We start from the raw sequence: 15,577 nt of genomic DNA, 5'->3' as shown, positions 1-15,577 counted from the left end.
AAGTCATATCCTACTGACGTACGTATCCCTCATTATGACACTGCGTTCTCTTCTGATTCCTTTAAAAATATTTCTTAAAAGGAAAAAAATAAAAAATTGCAACGTTGAAATGGAATAAAACGGTGAATACGACAATAAAATGGTGCGAGACCGGAAATGATATCATAGGCCTGTAGTCGAGTTCATGATGCAGATCAATGATTTGATGAAGTGTTGGAAGCATTTGTCCAAACGGCCCTGAATCAAGATTTCAATTTGAAAGGAGACCACGACAGTCACTTAGTTTATTGAAATATTGAATTGATATGAGCAGAAGGGTTGTAAATTAGAGTAAGGTGATTATCCGACAATACAACACGGCACCGGAGTAATATCTCGCGTCGCCCTCGGGATTGCAACTCTCCTAAATGCAGAGAGAAAGAGAGAGAGACAGAGAGAGAGACAGAGAGAGACAGAGAGTGAGAGACAGACAGACAGAGAGAGAGAGAGAGAGAGAGAGAGAGACAGACAGACAGACAGACAGACAGAGAAAGAGAGAGAGAGAGAGAGAGAGAGAGAGAGAGAGAGAGAGAGAGAGAGAGAGAGACAGAGAGAGAGACAGAGAGTGAGAGACAGACAGACAGAGAGAGAGAAAGAGAGAGAGAGAGAGAGAGAGAGAAAGACAGACAGAGAGAGACAGAGAGCGAGAGAGAGAGAAGTCTGTCTACCCTCTGACTTCTCCGGACGAAATAGCCTAAATATTTCAATAGCAAATTATTGGTGCATGAACAGTGTAGCCAGTTTAATTCTAACCAAAATGAATACTGATGCGTCAAATTCATATGAATTCATCTAAATTGATATCTATAGCCAAAGATTTTATTCCAAAACTAAATAAGTTCTCAGCATTCAAGCTAAATAGAGGAAATCAAATTACATATTTTTGTGACCAGCTCTGAACTTCAGAAGTGACTTTAAAATGTTTTTGTCGCAGCACATTGAAGATGGGCCTAAATCCGAACATTGAATGACCACACACGAGAATTGGTGCGTGTAAAATGGCTCCCTATTCCGGCCGACACATTGCCACCGCTGCTCTGGTCTGACATTCACTATATATGGATGAGGGGTGCCTTTTCGGACGTACAGTATGACCAGTTCATTTCCGGGATGTAATACCATTGGTACACTGGCCTATATGCGTTATCCTGCTGGCTCATATTAACCCCTAGACGCCATGATTCCCTCCCTCCCTTCCTCAACCTTTATCATTACCACCCGCCAGATAAACACTAAACAAATTGATTTAATATACACCACCGTAACCTTGTACACAGTCTTTACCAAATTAAATTAATCCACAATGAATTAAACACTTCATTTATTCAAACGACTTGCAGAAACAGGTTGAGCCCAATAAAATTTTCATGCCGTGATTAGAGGTAGGCAATGAGAAATTCTACATGAAAACCGTAACATTTGCATAATAAATAAAGGGGTCTGGTGCCCCACTTGGAAGCTAAAAGAGGCTCAGCTGGGTGGGAGGTCTTTGTAGGAGTGAAGTATATGTGTTCTGGTCTGTTACTGTATATTTACAGTTAGCTTCAGGGGATACAGACAGACAGGATGGGATACAGACAGACAGGATGGGATACAGACAGACAGGATGAGCTTCAGGGGATACTGACAGACAGGATGGGATACAGACAGACAGGATGGGCTTCAGGGGATACAGACAGACAGGATGGGATACAGACAGACAGGATGGGATACAGACAGACAGGATGAGATACAGACAGACAGGATGGGATACAGACAGACAGGATGAGCTTCAGGGGATACAGACAGACAGGATGGGATACAGACAGACAGGATGGGATACAGACAGACAGGATGGGCTTCGGGGGATACAGACAGACAGGATGGGATACAGACAGACAGGATGGGCTTCAGGGGATACAGACAGGATGGGATACAGACAGACAGGATGGGATAGACAGACAGGATGAGCTTCAGGGGATACAGACAGACAGGATGAGCTTCAGGGGATAGACAGACAGACAGGATGGGATACAGACAGACAGGATGGGCTTCGGGGGATAGACAGACAGGATGGGATACAGACAGACAGGATGAGCTTCAGGGGATACAGACAGACAGGATGGGATACAGACAGACAGGATGGGCTTCAGGGGATACAGACAGACAGGATGAGATACAGACAGACAGGATGAGCTTCAGGGGATACAGACAGACAGGATGGGATACAGACAGACAGGATGGGCTTCAGGGGATACAGACAGACAGGATGGAATACAGACAGACAGGATGGGCTTCAGGGGATACAGACAGACAGGATGGGATACAGACAGACAGGATGAGCTTCGGGGGATACAGACAGACATGATGTGCTTCAGGGGATACAGACAGACAGGATGTGCTTCAGGGGATACAGACAGACAGAATGATCTTCAGGGGATACAGACAGACAGGATTAGCTTCAGGGGAAACAGACAGACAGGATGGGATACAGACAGACAGGATGTGCTTCAGGGGATACAGACAGACAGGATGAGCTTCAGGGGATACAGACAGACAGGATGGGATACAGACAGACAGGATGGGATACAGACAGACAGGATGGGATACAGACAGACAGGATGGGCTTCAGGGGATACAGACAGAAAGGATGAGCTTCAGGGGATACGGGGGATATGAGCATTAGCTAGGTAACATCAACAGTGAAGAGGCGACTGGACAGAGGAACTCTGCCTAGAAGGCCAGCATCCCGGAGTCGCCTCTTCACTGTTGACGTTGAGACTAGTGTTTTGCGGGTACTATTTAATGAAGCTGCCAGTTGAGGACTTGTGAGGCGTCCGTTTCTCAAACTAGACACTCTGATGTACTTGTCCTCTTGCTCAGTTGTGCACCGGGGGCCTCCCTCTCCTCTTTCTATTCTGGTTAGAGCCAGTTTGCACTGTTCTGTGAAGGGGGTAGTTACACAGCGTTGAACGAGATCTTCAGTTTCTTGGCAATTTCTCGCATGGAATAGCCTTCATTTCTCAGAACAAGAATAGACTGACGATTTTCAGGAGAAAGTTCGTTGTTTCTGGCCATTTTGAGCCTGTAATCGAACCCACAAATGCTGATGCTCCAGATACTCAACTAGTCTAAAGAAGGCCAGTTTTATTGCTTCTTTAAATCAGAACAAAAGTTTTCAGTCATGCTAACATAATTGCACAAGGGTTTTCTAATGATCAATTATGCTTTTAAAATGATAAACTTGGATTAGCTAACACAACGTGCCATTGGAACACAGGAGTGATGGTTGCTGATAATGGGCCTCTGTACAACTATGTAGATATTCCATTAAAATCTGCTGTTTCTGGCAACAATAGTCGTTTACAACATTAACAATGTCTACAATATTTCTGATCAATTTGATGTTATTTTAAATGGACAAAAAAAAGGTGATTTTATTTAAAAAAACAAGGACATTTCAAAGAGACCCCAAACTTTTGAACGGTAGTGTAGGTCTATAGCTAGATAACATGAATAGTTCCAACAGTGTGTAAAGTGTAGATTGGTGACACTCATTCTCAAAACAGTGAATATTTTTGTTTAATTACACCATCAAATTAAGTTTTGTTTGTTGCAATAAATTGGTCTACAAATTCCACAAAATTTACTGAAAATAACAGTTTTATTTTCAGGAATAATTTGATGCCATTACACACACACATACACACATAAGCAACAGTTTGAAAGAAGCAGTTAGCATTAGCAACAGTTTGAATGAAGCAGTTAGCATTAGCAACAGTTTGAAAGAAGCAGTTAGCATTAGCAAGAGTTTGAAAGAAGCAGTTAGCATTAGCAACAGTTTGAATGAAGCAGCTAGCATTAGCAACCGTTTGAATGAAGCAGCTAGTATTAGCAACAGTTTGAATGAAGCAGTTAGCATTAGCAACAGTTTGAATGAAGCCGTTAGCATTAGCAACAGTTTGAAAGAAGCCGTTAGCATTAGCAACAGTTTGAACGAAGGAGTTAGCATTAGCAACACTGCAATCATTATGCTAAATGGTACCCTATTCCTCACATAATGACCTACTGTTGACCAGGACCCCCGCCCCTGTAAGGACTCCGGTCTAAAGAAGTGCACTATATAGGGAACAACATGACACTTGGGACTAAGACACAGTAAAGAAGGGAGCCTGGTCCCAGATTCTACCAGGGCATCACGTCACACAGTTCCATAAAGAGCTGGCTAGAGATCAGAAACAGACTGGCGCCCAGGCTAGTCTACAGTAACGGGGGGGTCATGTTAACTCCCATCACATAAACTTAGAATGTTTGGAGGGACTGCCGACGCTAAAAGGACTGCGAGACTTCCGTTTGGTCGCCTGACTAGGAGTCACCGCGCTTTTGTCTCTCACAGCGTCTCCTCCAGGTCTATCTGCTGAGCAGCAGCCAGAAGAGACGTCATGGTCCTCGTGGTGGTGGTTGGCTGAGGCCTGCCAGGCCGACGGCCCTCCTGGTCCTGTCCGGGTCTCTGTTAAGGGGTCAAACAGCAGGTCGAAGGACAGTTCATCAGTCTGAGAGGGGTCAGAGAGGTGTCCCTGTCCTGCTTGTTCTCTAGCAGGACCTGAAGAGTCTAGAAGACTGTGGTCGGCGCTGCCAGCGTCTCTCCCAGAGGAGGATCCAGACCCGCTTCCTGTCGTCGTGGACGTGGCTGCTAGAGAAGCTGCCTGAGTCTCTGACACGGTGACTGGTGTGGAAGAGGTTCCCTTTATCCTGCACGCCAAGTCAAAACCCTCAGCCTCGGTCTGTCCACCTCCACCTCGGTCCTGCTCAGAGTCAGGATCCAGGAAGAGTTCAGAGCAGCCCTCCGCCTCAGGTACCAGGGTCACATCCAGTCTGAGGTCAAGGGTCAAGTCCGGTGTTTCGGCAGAAGTCAGGGAGGAAGCCAGGGACAGGTGTGACCCCGAGGACAGGTGTGACCCTGCCGAGCTGCAGCTCTCTGGCCCCTCCAGCATCATAGAGTCCAGCTCAGAGATCTTATCCAGGTAGGCTGCGTCCATAGAGGCTTCGCTGGACATGGGGTCCGTCTCGTCCTCCGTCAGATTGTGGGACGTGGTGGCTCTCGCGGTTGGGTTTCTCTCGCTGTGTCCCGACCCTGAAGACGTGTTGAGATGCTCCTCCTCCTCCTCCTCCTCCTCTCCATTGTGATTGGGTGACGTCACAGAGGTCACAGAGGTTATATCAGAAGCCTCGTGGCTCTGCCAGGCTGCAGCCCAGAACGACGGCTCGGTGGCGACGGAGAGTCCCGACTTGGCTACGTTACAGGAAGACACGCCGTTGGACAACCGAGTAGTGAGACTGGACCGTTTAGTTGCTACAGTGGAGACACTGTTGCTACCGCTGGGTGTTACACTGTCCTCAAAACAGAGTCTCTTTAGATAGGTCCCAGCCTTATAACCAAGCTTCTTGTCTTCACCAACACCGGGACTCTTCAGACTGAGGGAGCGGAAGGCAGAGGAGGGGGTGGAGAGCAGGAAGAGCTCAGAGGGAACGATGGCATCAATACAATCGGTTTCTATAGAGTTTTTGTGTCCGGCGAGCGTCACGCCGAAACCTCTCCGGTGGTCCTGGAACGTCTCAGAGCCGGAGGAGGCGTTGAGCTCCATGGCGTTAGAGGTTTCCAGGAGGTAGCTGTGGTGAGCGGACAGCGTCTTGGACTCTCCCTCCAGACTGGTGCAGATGGAGACCTTGTCTATATCACTCAGACTTCTCGTCATGGCATTGATCCTCTGGTAGTGGACCCCGGTCCCGGCTTCACCCTCCCCAGAGGAGGTGCTCTCTGGACGGGCGTCGGTGCGGCTCTGGGGTGCCTCTCTCGGGTTTCTCTGGAGCCCATCCGCTCCACCTCCACCCCGGGCCTCTAGTTCTTCTATGTACTGGTCGCTACGCTCCAGAGCTTTCTTCAGGTGGTCCACATCTCTTTCGTACTGATGAATCTTAGCTTCCAACGCTGCTACCGTGTACCGGCCAAACCTGAGGAGGGGTTCAGAGCAAAAAGATGGGGAGTTAGAATTGAATGAGAGCATATAATGATATTTTGGGGGGGTAAAAACAATACATATAAAATCAAACTATATGTGCATTTTGACCCCAGATGCTAACCAGTATTCATTTAAACACTTATTTTCAAACGAGGTCCTGAGGGAACAGAATGTTACCATTAAGTACACCAATGGGGGACACAGGGCAAATAGTGGATCATATCAATGTGATTCCAGATGGATTTTAGTACATCTCACCACTGATAAACAGTCAGATAATATGGAGATACTGTATCCGTAGACAGACACATACAAAATGGATTCCCGATAAAATAATTTTTTTAAACTCTTGACCAAAACCCAATTTCTTTTGAGAACCAGAATAGAAAGAAATAGATTAGTCATCGTTTTAAATTATACCAAGAACATTCCCCCCAGTAGTCCATTACCATCCCAGCTGAAACCACTCCAGAACATTCCCCCCAGTAGTCCATTACCATCCCAGCTGAAACCAGTCCAGAACATTCCCCCCAGTAGTCCATTACCATCCCAGCTGAAACCAGTCCAGAACATTCCCCCCAGTAGTCCATTACCATCCCAGCTGAAACCACTCCAGAACATTCCCCCCAGTAGTCCATTACCATCCCAGCTGAAACCACTCCAGAACATTCCACCCAGTAGTCCATTACCATCCCAGCTGAAACCACTCCAGAACATTTCCCCCAGTAGTCCATTACCATCCCAGCTGAAACCACTCCAGAACATTCCCCCCAGTAGTCCATTACCATCCCAGCTGAAACCAGTCCAGAACATTCCCCCAGTAGTCCATTACCATCCTAGCTGAACTGAAACCACTCTAGAACATTCCCCCAGTAGTCCATTACCATCCCAGCTGAACTGAAACCACTCCAGAACATTCCCCCAGTAGTCCATTACCATCCCAGCTGAACTGAAACCAGTCCAGAACATTCCCCCCAGTAGTCCATTACCATCCCAGCTGAAACCAGTCCAGAACATTCCCCCCAGTAGTCCATTACCATCCCAGCTGAAACCACTCCAGAACATTCCCCCCAGTAGTCCATTACCATCCCAGCTGAAACCAGTCCAGAACATTCCCCCCAGTAGTCCATTACCATCCCAGCTGAACTGAAACCAGTCCAGAACATTCCCCCCAGTAGTCCATTACCATCCCAGCTGAAACCACTCCAGAACATTCCCCCCAGTAGTCCATTACCATCCCAGCTGAAACCAGTCCAGAACATTCCCCCCAGTAGTCCATTACCATCCCAGCTGAAACCACTCCAGAACATTCCCCCAGTAGTCCATTACCATCCCAGCTGAAACCACTCCAGAACATTCCCCCCAGTAGTCCATTACCATCCCAGCTGAAACCACTCCAGAACATTCCCCCCAGTAGTCCATTACCATCCCAGCTGAAACCACTCCAGAACATTCCCCCCAGTAGTCCATTACCATCCCAGCTGAAACCAGTCCAGAACATTCCCCCCAGTAGTCCATTACCATCCCAGCTGAAACCACTCCAGAACATTCCCCCAGTAGTCCATTACCATCCTAGCTGAACTGAAACCACTCTAGAACATTCCCCCAGTAGTCCATTACCATCCCAGCTGAAACCACTCCAGAACATTCCCCCAGTAGTCCATTACCATCCTAGCTGAACTGAAACCAGTCCAGAACATTCCCCCCAGTAGTCCATTACCATCCCAGTTGAACTGAAACCAGTCCAGAACATTCCCCCAGTAGTCCATTACCATCCCAGCTGAACTGAAACCACTCCAGAACATTCCCCCCAGTAGTCCATTACCATCCCAGCTGAAACCACTCCAGAACATTCCCCCCAGTAGTCCATTACCATCCCAGCTGAAACCAGTCCAGAACATTCCCCCCAGTAGTCCATTACCATCCCAGTTGAAACCAGTCCAGAACATTCCCCCCAGTAGTCCATTACCATCCCAGCTGAAACCACTCCAGAACATTCCCCCCAGTAGTCCATTACCATCCCAGCTGAAACCACTCCAGAACATTCCCCCCAGTAGTCCATTACCATCCCAGCTGAAACCAGTCCAGAACATTCCCCCCAGTAGTCCATTACCATCCCAGCTGAACTGAAACCAGTCCAGAACATTCCCCCCAGTAGTCCATTACCATCCCAGCTGAAACCAGTCCAGAACATTCCCCCCAGTAGTCCATTACCATCCCAGTTGAAACCAGTCCAGAACATTCCCCCCAGTAGTCCATTACCATCCCAGCTGAAACCACTCCAGAACATTCCCCCAGTAGTCCATTACCATCCCAGTTGAAACCACTCCAGAACATTCCCCCCAGTAGTCCATTACCATCCCAGCTGAACTGAAACCACTCCAGAACATTCCCCCCAGTAGTCCATTACCATCCCAGCTGAACCGAAACCACTCCAGAACATTCCATAATACGCACAACAGTAAAACATAGGACCAGTACGTACTTCTGAGGAGATCTACTGGCAACTTCTGCTTTCAACCTCACGTTCTCCTGGACCAGGTCAATAGTCTGGCACCGTAACATCTTGTTAGCCTTGAGCAGAGGAAAACAACTTTAATATTACAAAATATATATATATATATATATATATTCTATTACATTCTGGAACTGCACAGAATTTCAGACATTATTTGGTCAGTTACTTTGTGTATTGTCATCTTTGTACGTATGTGCCGTTGATCTGACGATACCACCAGTGAGAAAAACTTTTATTTTCGTGTCAAATTGACAGTTGACGACCCCCTGATTACGGGGATTTAATTCACACACAAAATAAACATTCCAGTGATTGTTTCCCCGGTGTTTTGACGTACAAAATAACATAAAATGAATATATTTAAAAAAATGATTGATCGTAATGAGTTAGGTGCAATAGCTTCCTCCATAGATGGATCATATTCATTAATACCTCTTTCAGTTTCTCCACATCCAGTTTGATCCGGTTGTAACCGTCTGTCGCTGCTCTCAGCTTGTTGCTCCAGTCTTCCACAACACTGGGCTCTAGACCCAGGTCTTCTCTACGGCTGGCTGTTACAGTACAGGGATCTAGTACAGTCTTCAGTTGGGACTCCAAGCTCTGGTTCTTGTTCCTCAGATCTTCATTCTCTTTGAGGAGACCTTCCATTTCATCCTGAATGATAAAAAAAGACAAGACAAGACGTCCCAACGTAGAATTACATATAGAAGTCACATAGTGATTCAGAGGATCTCGGTGGCGTCGCGAGAGGATCTCGGCGGCGTCGCGAGAGGATCTCGGCGGCGTCGCGAGAGGATCTCGGCGGCGTCGCGAGAGGATCTCGGCGGCGTCGCGAGAGGATCTCGGCGGTGTCATGAGAGGATCTCTGATGTAGGCTAGGGGTTCTCAAACTGGGGGCCGCTGAATTATTCAGAATTTGTTAAAAAATAATAATAATAACAAATTTAAATACATTTTGTCCAAAGTATACGCGGAATAAGTGTAATGGCAAAATGTCTAGAATTGCAGGATATTAGCATTAAAGCTGCAACAACAAAATCTCTCTGCCCCATCATTAAACTACAACTACCTCTTCCCCTACTGTATTTATTAATTTAGCTCCTTTGCACCCCAGTTTTTCTACTTTGCACACTCATCTACTGTCAAATCTATCATTCCAGTGTTTAATTGCTATATTGTATTTACTTCGCCACCATGGGCTATTTAATGCCTTTACCTCCCTTATCTCACCTCATTTGCTCACATTGTATATAGACTTATTTTTCTACTGTATTATTGACTGTATGTTTGTTTTTACTCCATGTGTAACTCTGTGTTATTGTATGTTGTCGAACTGCTTTGCTTTATCTTGGCCAGGTCGCAGTTGTAAATGAGAACTTGTTCTCAACTAGCCTACCTGGTTAAATAAAGGACTTGTTCTCAACTAGCCTACCTGGTTAAATAAAGGTGAAATAAAATAAATAAAATGATGAAATGTGTTGTATTGCAGAAAATTAGCTACAAAAACTCTCTCTCCAATCAATGCCAAGAGGTGGGCCTTTAAGATGTTAACGGACGAATCAGGGCCCGAGCCTTGGTTCATCCGGTCATGCACAGCCAAAGTCATAGTAAAACTCCTTGTATGCTAATTTTTCTCACTCGAGTTTAAAAGGGGGCCCCAGATGAATGTTTTATCACAATAGGGGGCCCCAGCCCCCGAAAGAGAAACCCTGGTGTAGGCTACAAGGTGCTTTCAGAAAGTATTTTGGCCCCTTGACTTTCTCCACATCTTGTTACGTTACAGCCTTATTCTAGAATAGATTACATTGTTATTTTTCCTCATCAATCTACACACAATATCCCATAACGACATCACAATATCCCATAATGACATCACAACACCCCATAACGACATCACAACACCCCATAACGACATCACAACACCCCCATAACGACATCACAACATCCCCATAACGACATCACAACACCCCCATAACGACATCACAATATCTCATAACGACATCACAATATCCCATAACGACACCACAATATCCCATAACGACATCACAATATCCCATAACGACATCACAATATCTCATAACGACATCACAATATCCCATAACGACACCACAATATCCCATAACGACATCACAATATCCCATAACGACATCACAATATCCCATAACGACATCACAATATCCCATAACGACACCACAATATCCCATAACGACACCACAATATCCCATAACGACATCACAATATCCCATAACGACATCACAACATCCCATAACGACATTACAATATCCCATAATGAGAAAGCAAAAACAGGTTTTTAGAATTGTTTGCAAATGTATTAAAAAACAACTGAAATATTACATTTACATAAGTATTCAGACCCTTTACTCAGCACCTTTGGCAGCGATTACAGTCTTGAGTCTTCTTGGGTATGACACTACAAGCTTGGCACACTTGTATTTGGGGAGTTTCTCCCATTCTTCTCTGCAGATCCTCTCAAGCTCTGTCAGGTTGGATGGGGAGCGTCGCTGCACAGAGATTTTCAGGTCTCTCCAGAGATGTTTGATCAGGTTCAAGTCCGGGCTCTGGCTGGGCCACTCAAGGACATTCAGAGACTTGTCCCGAAGCCACTCCTGCGTTGTCTTGGTTTTGTGCTTAGGGTCGTTGTCCTGTTGGAAGGTGAACCTTCACCCCAGTCTGAGGTCCTGAGCGCCCTGGAGCAGGTTTTCATCAAGAATCTCTCTGTACTTTCTCCCGTTCATCTTTCCCTCGATCCTGACTAGTCTCCCGGTCCCTGCCGCTGAAAAACATCCCCACAGCATGATGCTGCCACCACCATGCTTCACCGTAGGGATGGTATTGGCCAGCTGATGAACAGTGCTTGGTAGCCTTCCCCAGATCTGTGCCTGGACACAATCCTGTCTCCGAGCTCTATGGACAATTCCTTCGACCTCATGGCTTGGTTTTTGCTCTGACATCCACTGTCAACTGTGGGACCTTATATAGACAGGTGTGTGCTTTTCCAAATCATGTCCAATCAATTAAATTTACCACAGGGGGACTTCAATCAAGTTGTAGAAACATCTCAAGGATGATCAATGGAAACAGGATGCACCTGAGCTCTATTTCGAGTCTCATAGCAAAGGGTCTGAATATTTATGTAAATAAGGTCCCAAAAAATTTATTTATACATTTGCAAATTTTTTTTTTTTTAAATCTGTTTTCTCTTTGTCACTATGGGGTATTAAATATAGATTGATGAGGGGGAAAATGAATTTAAAACCATTTTAGAATAAGGCTGTAACATAACAAAATGTGGGAAAAGTGAAGGGGTCTGAACACTTTCCGAATGCTCTTTATGTCAAACTGCTAGAGGGGGGAAACAGATAAAGAAAACACTAAAACAGACTACAGTTTAAACATGCAGCATATTTAGCTCACCTCATATTCCCTCAACAGAAGCTCTCCCCTGGTCTTTCGGAGGCGTTTCTTCACAGAATAGCTCTCGTTGGACTCGCTCTCATTTGTCCCTCCTAAAAAAAATAACAAAAAAAAAGGACCACAGTAGGAAATCAGTTCACTAACAAAGAATTGGAACTCTGTCACCGTTAGTTACTGGTAACATCAACAGTTGCCATAAAATGCTTTACAGGTACCCAGCCTAGTCTAGACCCCAAACAGTAAGTACTACAGGTAAAAACCTCCCTCGAAGGAAGAAACCGTGAGAGGAACCAGACTCCTCTCTTCTCTTCTCTTCTGATTCATATTATCAGAGATAACCTGGTTGACATTATTATCCAGAGATAACCTGGTTGACATAATTATCCAGAGATAACCTGGTTGACATTATTATCCAGAGATAACCTGGTTGACATAATTATCCAGAGATAACCTGGTTGACATAATTATCCAGAGATAACCTGGTTGACATTATTATCCAGAGATAACCTGGCTGGCATTATTATCCAGAGATAACCTGGCTGGCATTATTATCCAGAGATAACCTGGTTGGTATATTATTATCCAGAGATAACCTGGTTGACATTATTATCCAGAGATAACCTGGTTGACATTATTATCCAGAGATAACCTGGTTGACATTATTATCCAGAGATAGCCTGGTTGACATTATTATCCAGAGATAGCCTGGTTGACATTATTATCCAGAGATAGCCTGGTTGACATTATTATCCAGAGATAGCCTGGTTGACATTATTATCCAGAGATAACCTGGTTGACATTATTATCCAGAGATAACCTGGTTGACATTATTATCCAGAGATAACCTGGTTGACATTATTATCCAGAGATAACCTGGTTGACATTATTATCCAGAGATAACCTGGTTGACATTATTATCCAGGGATAACCTGGTTGGCATTATTATCATCCAGAGATAACTTGGTTGGCATTATTATCCACAGATAACCTGGTTGACATTATTATCCACAGATAACCTGGTTGGCATTATTATCCAGAGATAACCTGGTTGGCATAATTATCCAGAGATAACCTGGTTGACATTATTATCCAGGGATAACCTGGTTGACATATTACCCAGAGGTAACCTGGTTGACATATTACCCAGAGGTAACCTGGTTGACATTATTATCCAGAGATAACCTGGTTGACATAATTATCCAGAGATAACCTGGTTGACATAATTATGCAGAGATAACCTGGTTGACATATTATCCAGAGATAACCTGGTTGACATTATTATAGATAACCTGGTTGACATTATTATCCAGAGATAACCTGGTTGACATTATTATCCAGAGATAACCTGATTGACATTATTATCCAGAGATAACCTGGTTGACATAATTATCCAGAGATAACCTGGTTGACATAATTATCCAGAGATAACCTGGTTGACATAATTATGCAGAGATAACCTGGTTGACATTATTATCCAGAGATAACCTGGTTGACATTATTATCCAGAGATAACCTGGTTGACATTATTATCCAGAGATAACCTGGTTGACATTGTTATCCAGAGATAACCTGGTTGGCATATTATCCAGAGATAACCTGGTAGACATAATTATCCAGCGATAACCTGGTTGACATAATTATGCAGAGATAACCTGGTTGACATATTATCCAGAGATAACCTGGTTGACATTATTATAGATAACCTGGTTGACATTATTATCCAGAGATAACCTGGTTGACATTATTATCCAGAGATAACCTGGTAGACATTATTATCCAAGGGATAACCTGGTTGGCATATTAACCAGAGATAACCTGGTTGACATATTTTTGCAGTAGCTGTTAGGCTCTTACCTATAATTTGTCTGCACGGGTTCTCTGAGGTGATGGGAACTCGGCATGAAGGACATTGACTCGCCTTCTTCAACCAAATGTCCATGCAGCAAGAACAGAACACGTGGTTATTGGCACAGATGACGGGCTGGCGGACCTGCAGACAGCAATGTTAAAAAGAAAGATTGGTTATTTTAATGATCGATTGCAATACAACTATCCGTGCATTGTAGGGCACTGAGCTATTGTGAGATGAATCAAGAAGAGTTCAACTATAGCTAATATTTGGCAAAGCTTACCTACTAAATTGCACCAAGATGCTAGCTAGCTAAACTAATAACACATGACATGATCTGCAGCCGCAAACCAGAATTGGTCGATGTAATTAGTCAACAAATGTGTAGCTAACTAGCCATCCACAGACAAATATGAGTAGCTAATCGTTCAAAAGGTTTAAAATGTACATCACTTGCTAAACGAATATTTACTAGGCAAGGAAGCCAACGTTAGCTAAGTTGGCTAATCAACAGCTAACTAGCATAGCTAGCATTTCTGTCTACGTAAACGGTTGCATTGGCTAAACACGTTGTTTCAAAACGAAATGCACAACAAAATATAAACTGAATTACCTTTCCAAGGCAGATCTGGCATGATATGGGTAAAGTTAGAGAAAGAGTCACGTTTTGAAAGTTGTTTGACATTGTTTTTGCTCAAGAGTTTCGGCGAGAAACTACAACAACAAAAAAAAAACACTCCTCGGACAAAAAGCACCGCCTTCAAAAAACCACATAACTACGGAAAGCCAAATGGTAGCAAATGTACCGCTGCTCTGCTTTGCGTTTCAAAGACAGACAGACGACATCACAGTTCAGGACCATAGACAGCACCTGACAGAACACCTGTGCTTTTCAACCTCAGACAGGACAGACATGGGGATATTGGTTTTTCATTAACATTTTCAACTTTTTAAAATATATTTTTTTAAACAAAATAACAGAATTAGAAAAAAATAAATAATCTATTTCCACTCTACAGTCCAAAAAAATCTGGTAAAACTTCTCTCAAATCCAACTCCCCAGAAATTGCAGTCTTTACTCCTCAAACTCAACTCTGGACCTTGAAGCCAGTTCCACTGCATTTTTTACATTTGTTCCCCTCTAATCAGGGACTGATTTAGACCTGGGACACCAGGTGGGTGATTCCCCCTCTAATCAGGGACTGATTTAGACCTGGGACACCAGGTGGGGGATTCCCCCTCTAATCAGGGACTGATTTAGCCCTGGGACAACCAGGTGGGGGATTCCCCCTCTAATCAGGGACTGATTTAGACCTGGGACACCAGGTGGGGGATTCCCCCTCTAATCAGGGACTGATTTAGACCTGGGACACCAGGTGGGGGATTCCCCCTCTAATCAGGGACTGATTTAGACCTGGGACACCAGGTGGGGGATTCCCCCTCTAATCAGGGACTGATTTAGCCCTGGGACAACCAGGTGGGGGATTCCCCCTCTAATCAGGGACTGATTTAGACCTGGGACACCAGGTGGGGGATTCCAACTCTAATCAGGGACTGATTTAGACCTGGGACACCAGGTGGATGATTCCCCCTCTAATCAGGGACTGATTTAGACCTGGAACACCAGGTGGGTGATTCCCCCTCTAATTAGGGACTGATTTAGACCTGGGACACCAGGTGGGTCATATTAACGATCAACTAGAAGAGAAGAGAAGCAGGCTCTGGACCTCGTAAGGT

At 44.7% G+C, this 15,577-nt stretch overlaps 1 protein-coding gene across 1 annotated transcript; it reads right to left on the bottom strand.

Moving 5' to 3' along the window:
- Positions 1-3,663: 3,663 nt before the first annotated feature.
- obi1 (ORC ubiquitin ligase 1) lies at positions 3,664-14,615 on the bottom strand. Its single transcript, XM_029748737.1, has 6 exons — positions 14,454-14,615; positions 13,846-13,981; positions 11,992-12,083; positions 8,989-9,210; positions 8,524-8,612; positions 3,664-6,030 (listed from the first exon to the last, which is right to left on the bottom strand). Exons 1-6 carry the CDS (start codon positions 14,523-14,525, stop codon positions 4,311-4,313), a joined length of 2,331 nt encoding a protein of 776 aa, XP_029604597.1. The 5' UTR covers positions 14,526-14,615; the 3' UTR covers positions 3,664-4,310.
- Between the last annotated feature and the right edge of the window lie 962 nt (positions 14,616-15,577).

Source organism: Salmo trutta, unplaced genomic scaffold, assembly GCF_901001165.1.
Source record: "Salmo trutta unplaced genomic scaffold, fSalTru1.1, whole genome shotgun sequence".
Lineage (NCBI taxonomy): Eukaryota > Metazoa > Chordata > Actinopteri > Salmoniformes > Salmonidae > Salmo > Salmo trutta.
Note: the sequence above shows the minus strand (reverse complement) of the source record. Positions and strands in the feature narration are given on the sequence as shown.